This window comes from Thermobia domestica, chromosome 18 (genome assembly GCF_964235325.1).
Source record: "Thermobia domestica chromosome 18, izTheDome1.hap1.1, whole genome shotgun sequence".
Classification (NCBI taxonomy): Eukaryota; Metazoa; Arthropoda; class Insecta; order Zygentoma; family Lepismatidae; genus Thermobia; species Thermobia domestica.
The window spans coordinates 104,344,230-104,365,560 of NC_137471.1; the positions used below are offsets into that span (position 1 = coordinate 104,344,230).

At 35.1% G+C, this 21,331-nt stretch overlaps 1 protein-coding gene across 5 annotated transcripts in view; it reads left to right on the plus strand.

The window, feature by feature from the left end:
• Positions 1-21,331, plus strand: part of Strump (WASH complex subunit strump) — a 579,189-nt gene that overhangs the window by 350,723 nt on the left and 207,135 nt on the right. For all 5 annotated transcript variants that reach the window (XM_081746920.1, XM_081746918.1, XM_081746916.1 and 2 more), the window contains exons 10-11: positions 211-328; positions 17,352-17,471. In XM_081746920.1, the coding sequence (XP_081603046.1) occupies positions 211-328; positions 17,352-17,471 (238 nt within the window). The remainder of the gene's footprint in view (positions 1-210; positions 329-17,351; positions 17,472-21,331) is intronic.

Sequence of the window (21,331 nt, forward strand, 5' to 3'; positions counted from 1 at the left end):
TCATGCTGCCACCTTTCTTAACGTCACACAGCAAGGTTTAGTTGTGTAGTAAGTATCCATAGGTTTATATTTATACAGTTCGTTTCTTTTTTCCCCTTGTTTTCAGTTCGTGTTAAGAGAAACTTGAAAAACATGTCTGAAGCAACAGAAAAAACAAGTTTGTATTTATGCGAATATTTCACAATTAATGTGTAACAATCTGATTTCCAGCTGTTGGCGGAGAAACATTTGAAGTGGCAGAGTTACAAGAAAGAGGCCGTAGAAAGAATGACGGAATTAGCCGAAGTATTTTCTGGTACTAAACCTCTTACAAGAGTTGAAAAGAATGGTAAGCCAAGCTTTTACTAAGGAAACTGATAGTAAGTAATTTTGCCTTTATTTAGAACCAAATTTTATCATAAACTGTAAACATTGGTCATTTTCCATTATTTTTACGTCACAATTTTACAAACCCCTTAAAGTGATAATGGGGGCTGAACTTAATGGCATCTGGAGTGCCACTCTTCATCTAAGCGAACTCCAAAATTATTGATTCGACTGTAATAGCAATCTTTTTTTTCTTAATCATTTTTAGCTCCCATTCCTCCTAGGAGAACTAATGGAGTATTGTCACCTCCGGGGCTGAATTTGGACTTAAATGGCATTACAACTCCTACCAATTAACTTACCGACGCTGAAAACACGACTCGTCACTAATATAAGTGGATTTCGATATTTCTACGTGACTACGTAAGCCTCCTGGGTGCAAATGGGAGCTTAATCGGAGTTAAGCGGAATCGGAAGTGACATTATTTATATAAGCGACCCCCCTAACTATGGAGTAAATACTATTATCAAGTATTTTTATATGTATCGTCGTCCCACTTCCCATAGCTAATTCGACAGTACTCTTTTGCAGACTAAGAAATATGGTTAAAACAACTCTAGGCATACCAGAAATATGTCAAAACATATATACAACATATATATATACTTTTATATACCTAGGTATAGAAATGCAGATAAGAGAGAGAGACTATGTATGTGTGTGTGAGAGAGAAAGATTGTGTGTATCTGTGTGAAAGAGAGAGAGCGATCAAAGCATCACCACCACTTCCATATACAAAAACATATCAGAGTATTGAACTGAAACGCTATGTAAAGAAGTTCCGTTGTGGGTTGCTTTCTAAACCATAATTTCAGTCTCCACGTCACCTTTGGAGGTCGTGAATTTCTTGTGACTGTTTGGGCTACCGAGTTTTTTGTCTAGATCCACGATCCGATTTTGGATATTCTCTACGTCTCTGATTAAATTTGAAGAAAGTAAATGACATGCAGTAATGTAAATATTCAGAGTTACCTACGTATGACAAATAGCTGCATATAAATACACTACAAACTTATTTATTGCTATTACATAATTTCTTAATTTGTGTTTAATATTCACATATGATATACCGACGTTCTGTCAACACCTACCACATCTCAGATGTTATATTTTAAACATAATAATTACTTAGGTCCTGAAATTATTATATGAATATATATACAACTGATTTATTGTAATTAATTTATATAATTTTCATGCATTGTGGAAAATAGAATTTCATACAAAATCTTTTAATCTAAACGGGAATCAAACTCACAACCTTACGATCTGAAGTCCCGTGGTTTACCTCTGGGCTATCGTGACTACTCTGACTGAGTTCCTTCTAACGAAATATAACTGAATTTGCAACACGATGACATTCTTATCCGTTTTAAATGCTGATGCTTTCTTTCTCCTTCGTCTTTTTTACTTTACTCTCGATGCGAGAGTTATGTTCCCTGTCTTTCCTTTCATTGGAAAGATTCCTTTATATATCTAAATGTTCTTTTACGTATGAAAGCGTAAATGACAAAACCATCACGTGAATACATACATGTAGTTTCGAAATATTAATTATTTCAATCAATGTTACTTATTTTGTACACTTAATAACATTTCAGCATGTCTTACTATACCTAAAAGAAGGAAAACATTTGCACATTTTTTCCGAATTGCAACGATTGGCTTGTAGATTTGAGTGTAGTTTACAGTTTTCCGAAAATGTCCGAAATTGGACTTAGAAAATATTTGCCTCAAAACAGCGCTAAAGAATGCACTGGACCTTTTAAGAACAGGGTATACATCTAACTAGTATTGAGAAGTAATAAAGGCGTTCTTCAATTTTTACTTCTATTAATACAATTCGTCATAATTTTATGTGATCAGAATTAGGCCACTTCCAACAAAATTAGAAGTTTTCGTGCACTATGATTCTTAACTGGTTTTATTGCATTGACATAAAAATTACAGTAGTGAAGAATTCTTAAGGAACTGCTATGGAGCTCACCGAACTACTGACCAGCGCACTACGCTGTGCGACTACACAGGGACACCGTTTTAAGCAGCAGTGTTGTAAAATTTCCGGAACTTTTGAACTTGTTGGTAAAAAACCGTTTCCTCCCAAAAAATTGGGAAAAGGACAAAATTCTTTCCATTAGGTTAATTTTACTAGTAGTGGAACAGTTTTTTTATTCTTTTTATTTTTTTCTAACGGGTGAACAATGTAAATTGAAAAGTTTCAATATTCCGAATCTTAAGAAAAAAAAATCACTCGAAAACAAAACTATTGCAATTATTGTTGAAAATTAATAGTCCGAACTTATTTCTTTTGTGTGCCTTCTAGTAGTTTATTTGTGGATTTGTATTAATTAAAGAACATCTACAGTTACACACAAGTCTACCATCATAAAGCGTTTCTGTTGCAAAAAATAGGACTCTTGAATGAAACTGACTTTGTAATATGCTCTTTTATCTGGTGAAGTTTCGTTAATTTTACCCAAATTACTTCTTAAAAGAAGAAGCAGTAGGTAAATTTTACTAATGCTCATGCACTAAAACATATTATTTAATATTCTAACATAGACTCTTATATAATTTTTATGTACAAAATCTTGTATGTAAACAAATACCTGTTTTCTAATGCGACAAATTATCTATATGTATCAAGATGAAAATGACTAGGTTTGTAACTTAATAACTCTTGAGCTACTCGCCGATCTCGAGAAAATTTTAAAAATAGATGAGATTTTTTTTTTTTTTTTTTTTTTTTTATCATTTCACTTGGAAGGCGCAACTTAGGGAAAGGGGAGCGGGCAGATATATCGAAAATGACCGATATTAGTGTCGAATCCATAGTTTTCGGGATGGCTGAGATAAAGAGTGACACTTCCGATGGCGTTTAAATAAAAATTGAGCCCTACAACTAGGGAGAGGGGGAGTGGAGACATATAAAATGATCGAAAATGGCCGATATTATTATCTTATCCATAGTTTTCGAGGTTGCTGAGATGAACAATGACACTTCCGATGTCGTTTATGTCTACAAAATCTAGAGAAAGGTAAACCATGCGAGATAATCTTGTAGAATTCGATTCAAACAAAATATACTAGTGAGCCAGTATTAGCGCATTTAGATAGAATTTACAAAATCTTATTGTCAGAAAAATATATTAAGATACAGAACAAGTGTTAAAAAAAAGTAAAAACCCTTTTATTATATTGTGGTTTTCAAAGCTAAGCCAATTTGTCTTATCAGCAGTAAAACTGTCATATGGTTTTTAGCGGCCACGTGCGGTTTGTCAACCAGTTGGATGTTGCCGGTATTAACAAAAGCTTAGCCGCTCTCCCTGTCGCCAGGGTAAACAATGAAATCTCGAACTATTTTTTCTGAGTGTTGCAAACCAATAAGCAGATAAATAAAACAAGAATAGCCATTTAAAATAGGAATAAATACATACAGGTAGTGTTGTAAATAGAAAAAAAACGTTCGTATTTTTTCAGAAGTGTACGTTTTTTTTAGAAAAAAAACATTGCCTCTTGTTTTTTTTCTAAATTTCGTTTTTTTTCAAACAGTCATTTGTAATGCATCTTACGTCTATTTAAGTATGAAATATTTTTATGTAGTTGTAATCACTGTAAAATGCAACATAAATTAAACGCTAGATACTAATACCCTACAAATATTTTACTATTTACATGAATACCATACCTATTAATTCGGATTTCAGCAGTGTTCATCAATATCAACTAAGAAATAAAAGTAGAAATGAAATTTTGTTTTTTCGTGAAAGCAGCCCTTTAATAAGTACGAAAATAATGTCACGAACAGTATAAAAATCAAATAACTTGCCTAAAGGTAAAAACTAATACTAATTTGCCTAATAGTATTTTTCTAAATATTCTATATAAATAATTTGTCGACTCGATATATATGATATGCAGAGCCGGCTCTACGATACCTGTAACACGTGCATTTGCATGGAGCGGCAAGTTTGGAGGGTCCTGCAAAATCTGTTATAAGTAGAGACCGGATGTTTAGGCGTTAAAAACTTGGAAAATAGGAACTTAAAATTTAAAAAAATAACCAGTAAAATAGGCACTAGAACGTAACTCGAAATAATGAAGATAAATACTCAATACAATTTAAAAACTAGATTCGTCATAAATAGTGTTCAAAGAATATAGCAACATACCTGTTTGTTAATGTCTTCTTTCATTCTACAGTATATATAAAGAACGAAACTTGATATGTATTTCATATTATATATATATATATATATATATATATATATATATATATATATATATATATAGAAAGAGAGAGAGAGATTGTAATGTACCATGTGCTTGTGTTATTTACAGTATATAAATTATATATATTTCCCAATTAAATCTTATTTCAAAGAAAATGCATAGAATACGCAACATTAGGCACTAAAGCAATTATTTAGGCAATGAGGGGCGAAATAGGCAAAATAAAGTTGGCTTAAATCGAAACTATAATCCCCGATATAAACTTTAAAACGTTACTTTTAATCATATCTTTACCATTAAAGAATAGACATTTTGCCTAACATCCAGTCTCTACTTATAAGTATATTATTTAAATTAAATATTTCTTGTTGGAAACAGACTTCATGATGATGATAGTTACATTTACTAAGCTGACCTATTTGAATACTACATTCATAAATCATGTTTAGGTTGCATTGGTTTAAGGTTACATGGACAATGCTAAAGCAAATGGTCGAATCAATCCGAGCACAAATTGCTTGATTGTTTTCAAATGCAAGAATTCAATTCTCGAATAGTAGCGAATATATGTTCCATTTAATAAGTTATCACAGTTTTGATATGACAACTAGTCTTGTTTTTGTCAGAAACAAGTTCCTTATTATTGAAGATAGAAACAAGTTTTTTTTTTTTTTTTTTTTTTTTTTTTTTTTTTTTTTTTAATGTTAACAGAAGTAGAAGGAAAAATCAAGAAATAAAGATAAAGAGCTAGTTGTACTGGAATTGCAAACCGATACTTTGAGATTGAAACTCGATATTGAATTCTATAAAAAGGATTACCATCTTTCTTCTGCAGGTGTTTCTTTATCTTTCACTAACATAATGGATTAATATTTAAAGAGAAAACAGACACAGCGGGATTGCATTTTTAGTAAGTATTTAAGCCTTTCTGAGTGCGACTGCACTTACCCTCCCCTTCGTTGTTCATGCTGGAGTGGCATACTTAAAATTATAACTTTTAAGATTTGTTCTTTCTATAGAAGGGGGAGGCGACAAATTATGCCATTGCAAGGGGGCGACAAATTTTTAGGGCCGGCCGTGTGTATGATGATGAAAGTTAGTAGTTGATAATAATGGTACTTCTTGTATATGTATATAAAAGACATGATTCTAGAATGACTCAATTTGAAGTAATGCAGGGTGTTTCAAAATTAATATTAGAGTTTTGAAACTTTTTAGTATCTATTACAATTAACTTACAATCATAAATATTATATCAAAGAAAGAGCAACTCAAACAGTTTTGTACGCACGCATGTACATGCATTGTTTCTTCTGTCTGCCGTTAGAAAGAGCAAGTAGCAAACATGGAGACTAGAGAGCAGAAAGTTTTTTGTGTTTTAATTAAGACTGAATCTGTAGTTACAGTGCAACCGTCTTTGTGAAGAATATTAAGGAGACGCTTGCAACTACGTCCTTATCGTTTGCAGTTGCTACAGGTCTAAAGCCTACAGACTACGGTTTACGTGCCAATTTCGCAAGTGAAATATTCTAACAATGAAGATTTTCTGGATCGTGTCGTCTTCAGTGATAAATCGACATTTCACCTAAGAGCTGATGTGAACACTCATAATGTTTGCATCTGTCCGTCAGCAAATCCTCAGGAAATGGTACAGTTGAAACGAGACTCCCCTAAATTGAATGTGTTTTGTGCCATATGGCGGAAAGTTTATGGGCCTTTCTCGCCTATCGACTAGATGTGTACCGTATGACGAATTAATCTCACATCGAACACTTGTAGCAAAGACTGTTTGAGGTGCTCTTTTACTTGATGCATTGCTTATAATTGTACATAAAATGTAATAAGCACTACGAAGACTTAAAACCCCGATATTCATTTTAAAACACCCTGCATTTCTCACCAACAGTGTTGGAACTAAGATGTAAAAAGGAGAGAAAAATTTCCTTATAAAGTTACTGTTTACTACAACTATTATTATTAGTCGAGACTGTAACTACAACAACAACACAAATGTACACTAGGTGGCCCAAGTGGCAGGTGGCCAAAGTTGCACACACGGGTGTGTCACTTTTTTAATCCGCTCCTGTGTGGGCACTAATTAAGATATCTGAGTATTATACTTGCCAAATATGGTTGGACCATAGTTTATCATATTAATTTCTTTTTCTTCTGGTGTAGAATTTCCTTCTCAAATTTCGCCCGTCAAAAATTCGAGAATTTTTGAATTTCGAATTTCCTTTACTTCTTTTTTCCCTGTAGCTTCCTTCGTTGTAGAAAGACCCCCTTAAGACTTGCCAGATTGATACCTCGGATGGATACCTAACTGTTAACATCAATTGCACGGGCCGGCGCGTATTGTTGCTAATTAAAGAAATTAAAACTTCCCTAAATTTGGGCAAAAAAATTCGAGATTTTTGTTTATAAATCCGTACCTATACGTCCGAGTGCAAGTCAATCAAACATTTGTCCTTACTTTACAAACACAAGTACAGATCGTTACAATGGGGTAATTAGGGGGCGCACGAAAAATTCGTATTTAGGTTCTAACCCTTGATTTTTCTAGTTTTTCCCTTTTATATGTTTACCGTAATATATTTTTGGTAATTAGAAGCTTTCTTCCTTACATATCGCCATAATACTTGTAGGATATGTTAGTGGTGTACCAATGTTTAATTTAAGATAGTGTGTGTCTATCTGGTAGCAGTGTTGCCAGCTACAGAAAATTTTAATTCCAGATTTTAGGGGGAAATTTTGGGAAAATTATCTGTTTTGTCTCTATTATTTCCCTCTTGTTGGCTATATCAGAACAAACGTACCATTATATGGAAGTGTCGTCTTTGACCTACACAACGCACTATAGAAAGTTTCAATAGGATAATTAGGGGAAGTACTGTTGAGGTTTACAGTAGACCTTGTTCTCTAATTGGAAAGATAACTGTGATTTTTTTAAGGTAGAATGAGATATTTTTTACTGACATGCTTACTTTATTAGATATCGTCACAACACTTAAAGGATATATTAGAGAGATACCAAAGCTTATTTTAAGATAGTTTGTGTGTGTCTGATAGCAGTGTTACCAGCTACAGAAAATTTTAATTCCAGATTTTAGGGGCAAATTTTGGAAAAAAAAAACCTTTTTGTTTCTATTATTTCCCTCTTGTTGGGTACACTCGAACAAACGGACCAGTGTCTGAAAGCTTCGTCCTTAGCCTACACAGTGCACCATAAAAAGTTTCACTAGAATAATTAGGAGAAGTACAGTTGAGGTTTATAATAAACCATGTTCTGGAAATGGTAAGAAAATGGTGAATTTCTGAGGTAGAATGAGATATTTTTTAAAATTTCGTGCTTGCTTTGTTAGATATCGCCATGATACTTGTAGGATATATTCTTGGAGTACTAAGGTTTATTTTCAAATAGCTTTCGTCTGTCTGATGGCAGTGTTTCCAACCAAAACAATTAATTCCCGATTTTAGGTGGGAAATTCGGACAAATTTCCCTTTTCCTCTCTATTATTACCCTCTTGCTGGCTACATTGAAACAAACGTGCCACTACCTGAAAGCTTCCCCTTTGCCCTACACAACGCACCATAAAAGTTTCAATAGGATAATTAGAGAAGCTGTAGCCCCAGCATATATGTTGATATTTGCTCCTGAGGTGTAAAAAGTGTCAAAATTTCATGTGCATGATGACAGAGAATTTTTTCTTTCCCACTTTGAATGGAAGCCTGCGACTTCAGGATTTCACTGTACCTTGTAAACACACCAAATATTTTTTTAGGTGACTTGAACTCATATAGCAGCAGTGGTGCTAGATACAAAAAAATTTGAAATTAGGTTAGGGATTTTTTTTGTAAATTTTCACCCCTACATTTACGTCAATAATTTCCCACCCGTTGGGAACACTGCAATGCAACGTACACCAAAACACAGCCACATCCATTTTCTAAAAAACAAGGCCTTAACCATATCAATCGAATGAATGTTTTTAGAGCAATAAGTCACTAACTGAAAATGTAGGAAAACGCCAAAAATGACCTGGGTCCGAAAGGAATAATCACACAATTTTGCTCGTATAGGTACAAAGAAACAAACGATTTGTAAGTTACGAGGGCTTCGAGTTAAGTTCTGTTGATTATTTCAATAATCTGCAACATAAATCAATAAATAATAGTCACCAGAAAAAAAACAGACATTTGAAAAAAACATGAAAAAGAACAATGTTTTTTATTGAAAAAAAACTTCACAGAAAAAAAACCGTTTTTTTACAACACTACGTACAGGACATTCAACAAGTAATCTTCACTCCTTTTAATATAATAATAATAATAATAAAATAATAATAATAATAATAATAATAATAATAATAATAATAATAATAATAATAATAATAATAATAATAATAATAATAATAATAATATGATAGTTTTTACGTCCGAGCCGTTTCGGGCTACTGTGCATTTTCGTTAATGCTCGGAAAATAGAATCGATCCTGGACCGCCCTTTGGACCGATATTGTATTTTATCCGTATGAGTCGGGGTTGCCCGATTGAACAGTAGGAACAGGGTTGGCCTGATAACCCTGTTTTTTTTATTAAAACAAGCTTAGTCTGTAAATAGTGTGTTGTTTCATTTTATTATCGTAACACAAATTGTTCTAATTATCATGTACGAACTCATAACGAGTCTATCGGGTCAAACGGTCCAAACAGGCGAAACACGGGTCAAACGGGTTTATCAGGTCTAAGGATCGAATATACCAAGGGCAATGGGTATCGGGCGGGTACTGTTTACCTGAAAAGTTCAAGCACTATTTATAGGTTAAAATCATACTTAAGAGTTCTAATTGTTTCCATTCACTTTTTTTTTTTAGTTAGCCGACCAACGAACTTGCGGATACATAAATATAAATGCTCAAATCTAAATTATTGCATTATATTATTGCAATGAGCATGAATGTGATTTACTATTAGAAGTTAGCTTGATGCAGAAATGTTAGTCTTTTATAAATAGCATTATTATTATTATTATTATTATTATTATTATTATTATTATTATTATTATTATTATTATTATTCCACAGACCGTCTGTCTATAATGACAATATAAAACTTTTTCTTTAAAAAGGAAGTGATTTGAAAGCATTCCATTAAGTACCTAGATCCTCCTATTTATTAATGTATGCAGGTTAATATCTGAGTAATAAAGCTATCATTATTAATTTCCTGTGTAGTATCCTAATTTGTAGTTTGTCCAGTTTTTATCGTCCAGTAACGTGATCAATTATTGGCCTGTATTACTATAGCATAAAGTTAGAAATAATGTACTTACGAGCAGAGCAAACAAACAGGCAGTATCTTTATTAAGCCCATTACTAATATTATTATTATTATTAGCAATAATAATAGGCCTAATGATAACTAAATTCTTGGCGCAACAGTCCTAGAAGGCCTGGACTTACGGCACTCATTCCTGTATTCCTATGGGGTGATGTGTTATCAGCAGATCGGCGCCAACACCGTCTGGTGAGTACGAATAGTCACACCTATCTTTCCTCTGACCAGACCCAGGACTGCTTGACTTCGCTGATCTCATGGGGAGTGATATTCCAGTGTGACTAGGAAGTTGGTAATAAAATAATAAATGCATATTGAAATAGTGAGAAAATTACCTAGGAAATATAGATAAGTACTAAACTGACTCCCTGGAGCTACGGTCCGTGATGGGCTGTATCTACCCAATGTCGCAATACAACAAGCATCAGCTACGCACTGAAAATATTCGAGATAGGAAGATCTAGGTTTTTAAATTGTGTTGCTATTCCTTTATGCAGTGCTCGAAGTGGTAGTTCTACTACCCCGCATACTCCCCCTCTTCTATTTAGCGCATTGTCTTGACGTCATTTATGGGAAAAAACATAATGCAAAGGCTTGGATCAAGAGGAAGTAAGATTTTCTCTATTCGATAACTTTTACATACTTCCCGACATAATTAACATCAAAGTAATTTGTGTTTTAAGCTGAACAAAGCAGAATAAAATAGCTTTTATATATTGTCACATGATGTGGGCTGATTGCAAAGCCTAGCTACCCAAATATACGTTCTTCAATCACGCTGTAAAATCTGCAGATGCCAAACGGAACAAACGCTGTACGATGCTACTATGATAACCGTAATGGGGTTAGCCATACTGATTGCTTTATACAGTTCTACCTAGGTTGGAGCGGCAACGCCCGAATCTAGTTATGATGAAGAATTTATGGTAGGGACAAGTAAACCCTTAGATCTTGACCTTCGAGGAAAAAATTGGTTATGTTTTGTAGCGTACTGTATATAAGGGCTTAAAAGACCTTACTACTGCATATAACATGCACCGAATACTTTTTTGAAAATAAGTATGTAAAAATAACTTTTTAAGAACTCTCCCAGGTAAAAGAAAGGCGTTAGTGTACAAATGAAAAAATAAATAAATAAATAGATAAATTCAGTGTCATATTGAAAACACTCAAAATAACACGCAGTTGGTATTCGAAATCAATGGATACATGTTTGCATTAAACTATCACCAATAAATAGAATTTAAAAAATCGTTACCAGTTGAAAACGGGGTAAACTGAAGATTTCATTATCAATATTTCAACTTGTAAATCTATATATATATATATATAAAAATATAAATGAAAGTGGCTATGTTTCTAATTTCATAACTCTTGAACCACTTGATCGATCGCGATCAAATTTTCAACATAGATGAGGTTCGGCCTCATTTCACCTTGACGGCTCATCTTGAAGAGATATATAAAAATGATCGGAAATGACCGATATTAGTGTCGAATCCTTAGTTTTCGGGCTCCTGAGATCAACAATGACACTTGTGATGCCGTTTAAATCCAAATTCAGCCCCGCAACTTAGCGGAGGGGGAGGGGGCGATATAAAAATGATCGAAAATGGCCAATATTAGTGCCGAATCCATAGTTTTTATGTCGCTGAGATAAACAGTGACACTGCTATGCTGTCTAACTCCAAATTCAGCCCATGATAGTGATATTTAATTTTTATTTATATAGACTACGTATTATTTTCTGATTTTTCATTATATATTCTTTGTTCGTATCGATTTGAGAGCGCTTCAGTAATAGTAAAAAGTGACTGACTAACGGAACATAATAATAATTTTTTCTTACTTTAACCCAGCGAAGCGGGTAATTGACCCTAGTGTTATATAATTATGTAACATATGTTTATGTGGTTATAAACGCCATAATAATTGAAATATTCGATTTTTTACATTTTACCGTATAGATAAGGCAACGATCAACGCTTTGAAAAATTTAGTTTTTAATTGCTTATCAAAATCTGTTAATAAATAGCCGAAGTAAAATCATATTGTAATGTACAGTTGGCGGCATAGAAAATATTACAAAAAAGTCCAAATTACTGACAAAACTCCTGCACCATGGCTTATGCATTCAGAAACACATGTCTTAATCGAATAAGAGATCCTGGTATTCAATCCAACTCCTTCCCCCTCCTCCTCTCCTTGTCTAAAGCAGTCTGTATTTCGTGATACAGTGAAACCTGTCAACTTGGCCACCTCTCTAAGTTGGCCACCTGCTTATCTTGGCCTAGTTCGTCTTGAACCTCCATTTTCTCATAAGACATTCGTTACTTACTACTCTGTAAGTTGGCCACCTGTCTATCTTGGAAGTTAGCACACTGAAGCAATGTTTACCCTATGATGATGATAAATTTACCTGCGTATCTTGGCCACGTAAAATACAGTTTTGTTATTTTTCTTAACTCTTTCGAATTCCCATATGAGAGGCAGATGTTCTGTATTTGTGACTGGACACAAAGAAGCATAGATTCGCACGATTTGTTCTTGGAGGTCAATGGCCAGAACACTACCCTCATAAAGGGGTTGTCAAGGAAGGTGTGAATAAGAAAAAGCACGTACAAGAATTCAGGAAATGGTTGTATGTATTTGTTTACCCTGTCTGTTTTGGTAAAACCATTAGCTATATCAACTCCTCTCATCAGTGGGGAGCTTTAGTAATTCCGGAAAATTCTCAAGGTTGAAACTAACCATCTCAATTGTAAACTATTGGCACCTGTCGGCTTGTCAAAAGATAGCGGAGTTTTTGAAGTATGAATTCCCTGAAGATTTCCAGAAACTCCTCCCACGAAATCACTGCTTTTCTGTAAATTTTACGTACTTTTAGAGATGATGTTAGACATTTTAATATAGTATGTCCTCATATTGAATTTGAGCCCGTCGAAAAGCTTTCGATGCCTCAGATAAATTCCTGCCTACGCCCCAACAAAACAATGACGATTTTAGGTAGTGATCAGGATATAACGCTTCCCTGAAGTAACGACAATTCCCCAGAAGTTATATCTCTGTTAGTTCCCGATATGGTACCGGTATTTGTGCATTACCATTTTTCATTCTCAGTGTATTGAAACTCAACACAAAAGAACTCTTCTGAAATCTTCGCTGGTTCTCCCATCTGACCTCCATGTCAATGAGGCCAACCTTCGACATATACTACATCTGGAATATCAATATACGTCAGTGACTCTGAAAACTATGCATTTAACACAAATATAGGATATTTCCGATTCGTTTTGCCTGTCTTCCCACTCTGACCTCCATGCGAGCCAACTTGAACTTAAACAGCATTGGCATTGTCACTATTCACCTTTGTCACCCCGAAACCTATGAATTCAACACCAATATTTTTCATATTCTGTTACTTTTGCGTAACCCTTCCCCTTTTGGGAATGGTTTCCGTTTCCTATCCCGCACAGTATATTTTTCAGAGGTAATTTATACGTATACTAAATACGTTTGAAATTCCTCCAGGAGTCCATGTAGCATCGTACGTTTTTTTTCTGATTAAAAAAATTCCTAAAAATATATACATATATTATAGAATAGAATATTGTATTACCACCCGACTGTTGTCGTTATGCAAAACTTCATCATGATATGACGTAGGGAAATGAGTTAAATTAAGGTTTTAAGATTTAACATCAAAGTTGAAACATCACAAGTTAAGAAAAGCAGGTAGTAACATATCTCATATTGGAAATAATTTTGGCTTAACTATTTAATTCAAAATTGAACTTTTGGAATGCACAGTATAAGCGTAGCTAAAAGAGAAAAAGAACGGTCGGGATTCGAACCTAGGATCATCCACATAGGAATCCCTCACACTAACCATTCATCTAACACACCAGAACGCAAACCTGTTGTTTTTTCAGTTATAGATTCGCATCCGACGCACATGCGCATTTCCATTGCTTTTTTAACTTGTTCTTTTCAAAAGTCTAAAACGTTTACGACGATTTTTTTCATTTTCCCTTAGAGCTTCGTAAAAGATGATTTACGTCTGAGTATTTGGCATTGCTTTGTCAGACGATTCTATCAAATATAACTCAATTAACACAGCAGTAACAAACTTTTACTGCCTTAGAAAGCGTTCCTGAACAAAGGGAAATTCATTATGCACTCTGTAACTAAGCTACAAGAGGTAAACGGCGCACACACCAAGTCAGATTTTGGAATATTCCATTCTGTAAGTTTATCAATGTAGCTAAAGCATGCTACCTACCGTTTCCCTTGGGTGCCGGCTCCCGAAGAAATCCCTAAGAAAACAGCTGATAACAATTCTGGTCCAGGCTCATACTCTGTTTGGGCGCAGATTGATAATACTGAAATATGACAAGTGATTTGACATGAGCCACGTTGGTGCTTTTGAGACTCAGGTTGTATTATACTTACTTTTGCGTATGCACACGCATACATATACGCAACTGGCAAGTCATCTGCTCGCAGGAATTCACACACACATGAATGAAGACGATGATATTTACTTAGATAAATTCCTATTTATTGAGTATGAATATATGTGGGTACGGAACGGAATAAAATATATATATATATATATATACATTAACAACACACAAAATTCTCACTTGACAGAGCTAAATGCTCAAACAGAAGAAATTGCACTGCGGCAATCGAATAAGCGAAATGGAGAATAAAACTCTTAACACTGCATGGTAAATGTAGATATGCGCACACTATATACGAACACTAGAAACATAGCCCTTGTTTAAATATCACTTGCACTATAAATTGACTCTTTGCACTGAGTCGAGACTTTCACTGTGTAATAATGACAAGGGGAATGGGGAAATGCTGGAAAAACGCTGGTCAACGAAGTATCTTGACTCCAAACGGACGCTACATATTCAGAAGGTATCCGTTTGTTCTTTAGCTTCACATCCTCTATATTAATGTAGCACCACAAAGTTCTTCATACTCTGACTTCTTACTATCACTTCTTCTTATAACGAACTGTTTTTGCTAACTCCTCGCTTCTACTGACTTGGGAACAACCCGTTTTCGACACTTAGGGTTGACAATGCACTCTATCAAATAATAAAGAAAATGTTAATGTTTTCTGCATTCATAGACAATGCCAATGGGTCGATGTTATAATAAAGAACACTGGCAACATTTAATTTGGCCCCGTGAGAAAGAAGCTTGGAAATAATAATTAAAAAAAGTGTAGCAGTCTAAACTAATAAATTCTTCCCATGGTTATTGGATTTTTACGCACTACTGTTATCCATAAAACAGTTCAATGGAAAGGAGCGAACGATGGTAATTGTGTGTATGAGTCATTTCACCTACGACTCCTGCAGGACATGAACACTTGTTCTCACGGCAGGAAGGATGACGTAATACGAGTGCGTTAGAACACGACAAACACAATATTATTCACACACAATATCAACTTCGTCTCCAAAAATATTCCCAATCTGAATAAATGTGGTTATGAAAAACGTATATGCGGAACAGTCATGGTGACGAAGACTATAAGTTGGAAATTATTTTAAGGAAAGAAAAAAATAAGTTTGCTGCGACGAAGCACTCTGGCTAGACGATAAGCGTTGCATTGAAAAACAACAAGTTCTTTGTTCCACCGTGAGAAACGATAAGAACGACTGAAGAACACCTGCATACACAGAAAGAATTAGAGTTCTCACCAAAAGAGAAATAGCTGTTCGTTTCTATGAGTAAAATAATAATTTCGTTGCATGAATAAAAGTTAAAAGGAAATACACTGATCGTCCAAAAACATAGTTTTGTGGCTGGGCAGACGGTCACAAGCAGAAGTATATGGAAAACTGTGTAGAGTGTGTAGAGTTCTCCGTGGCTGAATGGATAAAATCATGGTTCGATAGCTCAGAGGTTCGTGGTTTGAAACCTATCTCGGAAGCTGAAGATTTTTTAAAATTCTTAATTCCACAGATCTTGAAGATATTTCTGTCCCTACGCAATCATCTGATACTCTAAAAAGAGTTTTCCACCTTAATTCGACAACTGCCTGATGTAATCCTCACAGTTTGGAAGCTTTCCGTCTTGTTTCACAAAATCACAAATTTTATCATAATATGGATGCTGTCCGCTCATTTTTTCTCCAATTCTAAACTTGCATATGTAAATCATCCGTCTCTGTCTCCATATTTGAATCTCTTTCTCTCTCTCAATGTCGTCCACTATGAACGCACATGGCTTGGAATCAAACCCTTGACTCCTGAAACCAAATATCAGCGCTCTAGCAATGTTTTATCGTAACGTTATAGGTTTATTGCTAACAGCAGCGTCATTTTAGATTTTGTCAGGGGGACAGTTTTACTTTTTATATCAATATTTTACTAGACATTTGATCATCGATATGTATTTATTAAACCGAACCGGTCTAGAGAGAGCAGCCGGACGAGTTCTGAGAGAAGGGAGTAGTTTTGAAGTAGCCGGTTGGCGGAAATAATAGTATTTGGTACGGGAACGTGGGCGTTAACTCCAGGCATGCTAAAAGTGACTTTAAAGGCTGGGAGACAGCCGGGTGAAATGCAACAAGATACGATCACTCTGTTTGTCCTAGGTTGCTGGCAGCAGAAAAAGAACATATGTACAATGATCTTTCACATGTAAATGTTTAGTTCCGTAGGTTAGATATCTCCTCATTCAGATCTCGTGACGGGGATATCTTGGGAACGATTATTGGACCAGAGAGTAACAGTACCTGTGAGGATCAGGGCCATTTTCTTTCGTTTACGCGATTCCACAAGTCTTTCTGACTGGGTATGTGAATGTACGGAATTTTTCCACGCGGAAACTTGTGGTTACTGATATAATGGCAAATCTCACAACGGCGAGTGGACAATTGAATAAAAACAACGCAGGTTATTACCACAAAGCATCTTGAAGTCACTATACCTCGAGGAAATTACATCCTATGTAGGAAACACATCTCGTGATGGCTTGTAACGGCGTAGTTCACAATTTCGTGTATGAACCGAATGGCATTTGAAACGGAAATTCATCAAATTCCTTTTACAGGTATTCTTGTGAAATGCTTTCAAGCATTCCCGATGCAATTTTATTGCTTCTCATTCTTAAAACGAGTGTTAGGTCGGCGAGAGCCGCGCACACTCGACTGTCTTGGAACAAGTTTACTCAAACTGTGTTTTAACGCAGTCTCCTTGAGTGGAAATTTAGATACAGGGCGATAAATAACAGACAGGGCTTTCAGATCGAGCACAATCGTTCGTAGCGTCTCAATATTTCTTGAATTGTTAAGAGTGCCAAATTCGTTGCAATAAAACTGAAATCTTCTTCCCTGCCAATCCTTGTAATAAGTTTGGTACTTAAATGTATTTTTCTTCCTTAGGCAACCTTCAAGCTTGGTTTGCTGAAATGGGAAAGCAGATTGCTTCACTTAATCACGAAAATGCAACTGCTGCTGGAAGAAAGATGGTTCAGTTAATACAGGCTCTTGAAGAAGTACAAGGTAAAGTTCAAAGTTATGTAGGGTGACAAGCTTAATATTAACCCATACAGAATATACGTTTGCTGTACATTTTATTCCTGTAGCCTCTATGCAGACTTTCTGATGTAAGAAGTAAGTCAAAATCACAGCTCAACAAAAATGTAAGTGAATTTAGTACCACGTTCATACGTTGCAACATTAGTCATTAATAACATATATATAAAAAAATAAATAAATATAAAATTTATTCATAACAGTGTAATGGGTAAAGTGTATTAGTATACCACAATAATGGAACGGGCAGTATAGTGGGATTATAGTTATAGTGTATTGGCTGTCACATGGAGACCATTACCCAAATAATCCATGACATTTCATTCAGATGTGACAGATAGTAGAATAGAAGAGATTGAATAAAAATAATAATAAGAATGTATAATGTAATTAATTAATATTCAGAATAAAAGAAACAATTCACATAGGTCAAATACACAAATAAAACACGAAAAGAAAGAAGCATACAATTACTATAAAACGTGTAAATTGCCGATAGGTAATTTTAACCTGTCATACAATACCATACATTTGTTATACTTTCTTTCTGAGTTTATACTTAATGTCCTGACGACAGCTACTCAGAGACTTCATGTCGAAGCTCTGAAGGGAACGAAGTGAATGCGAAATGGTGGAAGCCGAATGAATAATCGATTGATTCCGAATGAAGGCTTGGTACATCCAACCTGTCTTTTTATACTCGTAAATGTCCTTGTTTGTCCCAACTAGTTGGCACTATATTTTTGAATCTTAAAAAGTCCAAATTATAGTTTTCTGATAGATATTATTGTTATGTATACAAATATAAATGTTATTTTTGTTTCTCTGTTCAGTTTCGGAAAATCCGTTTATTTGTCCACCAGAACCTCAAGAGATACTTTCCTCGCAAACAATAGATCAGATCACAGAAGCACATATCGAGGTTAGCTAGGTGTTATGTTATAGTTTGTTGTGGGAAAGTTTATTTTCCAGTTCACACAACCTTGGCCTCATGTTATTCTTATTTTTGGATGCTTTGACTATTTTCTCACCTTCCACGTACCAAATATTTGCACTGAAAAATATTATTTTAATTATCCATTCTGTTCCATATTAATAAAAAAAGTATGCACTATTAAGTGATAATTTATTTATTATATGATATTAAGAACGATGACATTTCTGTTCCACACATTCGACATCGTACAATATGGATTTTGACATAGCAACACTTTTGAAGGCTCCTACCAGGTAGCCGAACATCATCCTTCAGGATTGCCGGACCCTTCTCCTTCCGCTTGTCAAAGAAGTTCAGTGCCAAGCCCGGGAAAGATGGTGGTTTTGCCTCTAATGACGTAGGTGAGCCTACAGCTACGACTAAATAAGAGGTTGCATGCCGAAGAAAAGAAGAAGGAGAAATCTGACGTCTACGGCGCACCCTACATATAACAACCCGAAAGAGTGAGAGCTGCGCAAAAATCCTACCTCACTCCGTGCGGTGCCCCACCTCTATTAAATCTAAAAAAAGTTATACATTCACGTAAAGTGTCGCAAAGGGGAATTCGTTTCAATGATAGTATTAGATAAGTAGTAGAACATAGTTCTTATTGTATAGGATACCTTCATTTCAGTGCATAGTTTAGACAAAAAGAACAATTAGGTAGTGCATTTTGAACCTGGAGAGATATATTTTACCATTCATCTCCATATGCATAGAGCAGAAATACATGTGATTGAAATACCTTCAATGTACCTCGAAGATATCTACACTTAAATTCTTTACTTCAATGAGAACATTAACCTTTGCTTTAATATTTATTCCTTACAACAATTCAATCAAATAATTTTTTTTACAATGATTTCTTTATCTTTATACTTCGATTCGTGTTCATTCTCTCTCGTCTTGTACGCATGTCATGCTCTTACTTCGTTCAATCAAGTATATTTCTAAACAATAGAGATAACTAAAGAGGTCGAGTTTTTGAATAACGTTCTGTTAGGTTTTAATAGTAAGTTAAGCTTCCAGTTAAAACAAACTGAAGACATTCTTTTGAAGTTTTTTCTATGTAGTCATTTCTCAATTCACTTGACATAATAGCTGTTCGAAACATAGTATTTTAAGTTCACCATGCTTCCACGAAGAAAATCTAACCTCAATCCTGTAAATGAATGTTGAATCTCTTAATAGATCTGTCAGTTGTAAGGAAATTATCATGTCTCATTGAAGTCCAGAGGGAGCTATTTGATTATAGTTCACGAATTTTATTAACACACTCTGAGAGTATGGGCTTATCGGATAGTACTACAATATAATGTGCTGTTTCAAGATGATCTTATTTGGAGGGTGTTCCTATATGTAATCTAACTTTATTTCCGAAAAGACTAACATGAAATTAAATAATTCATTCTCATCAAGAAATTGCTCCGGGACTATCCGCTAAAATCATCACTGATGCCAAAAGCGATTTAGTAATACGAAGTACAAAATAATTGACATCTGGTATAAAACTATATTTCTACAAATATCGATTCCGTAATTATTATATATTATCTTACTTGTGCAAACGAAATAATATAAGGTGTAAACTTAATTTCTGACCCACCTAGAAATTTTATGAAATGCATTAATAAGTAAGAATACAACAAAGAAACGTTACACATCTGATTTATTTGAAAAGATAAATGTCCAATTTATCAGTAATCAGTACTGTTTCCTTGACGTTCCAAGCATTGTGAGATCCTAGTTCGGAATCTCTCTACTAGGTTATGACAGTCCTCTTGTGTGATGACGTACCACTCTCCCTTGAGGCGTTGAATCAAAGTTTCTCTATTGCGAGGCCTTGGTTTCTGAAACACGCTGTTCTGCAGTCGAGACCATAAGTGTTCAATAACATTAAGGTCCGGACTATTACCTGGCCAATCATTCCACACTCTGGGGAACTCCTTGGCGATCACATTCATCAATGCCTTTGCAGTGTGACATTTGGCTCCATCCTGCATCAAAATCGCGTACTACTGAACAGGAAACATGATGGGATTAGTAAGACACGCTCGGTAAACTCGAAGTATTTTATCTCGGTAGTATTGGGAGTCAATCGTCTTTCCTTTTTCAACAACAATCAGGTCCCTTTTCCCATAGCTTGAAATTCCTTCTGCCACCATAACCTTTAGGCCGAACTTGGGCTTCCGTGTAGGAGGGATCGTTTCAGGAGACGAGGTTCGAACCCGATGATTTTGCCGGTTCGGTACAGGAAAGAGCTTCACCAGACTGTCATCGGTAAATAGCACGTGAGCACCTTTCATCTGTCCCTCACGAGAGTCATCAGCAAAGCCTTCATCTTGCAGTCTCTTGCAAAACTTGTAGCGGTCGGACATGTTTCTCTGCGAAAGCAGTGGTTTTCTAGGCTGCATATAACATTTTCTTTCCCAGTCGGTAGTCTAAAGATAACTGCCATGTCACTAATCATCTTTCCCTGAGATTGATATCTTTCTGAGAAGTTCAGTCTTTTAACTACAGTTCTTGTTCCAACACCTGGTTTGTCCTTAACCCATTCCCGTATTTGCCTCTTTGTTGTGGTGTAACTTTAGTTGGCTTCCCTGTTCTTTGTGCATCCTTAACATCCCCTTCATTCTTTCGCATCCACTTCCTTACAGTGTTTTGGCTAATTCTCAGTTTCTTAGTTATGTTTCAGATACTTTCGCCACCAGCACTAAGCACTTGAATTTTATGGCGAAGCATTTCTCTGTCTGTTGAGATTGTACTGTATTGCACGTTGTACACTTGCACTTAAAAATATGAGTTTGCACTTTAGAAAGCACTTCACTTATTTTAAAAAGAGTACATTTTA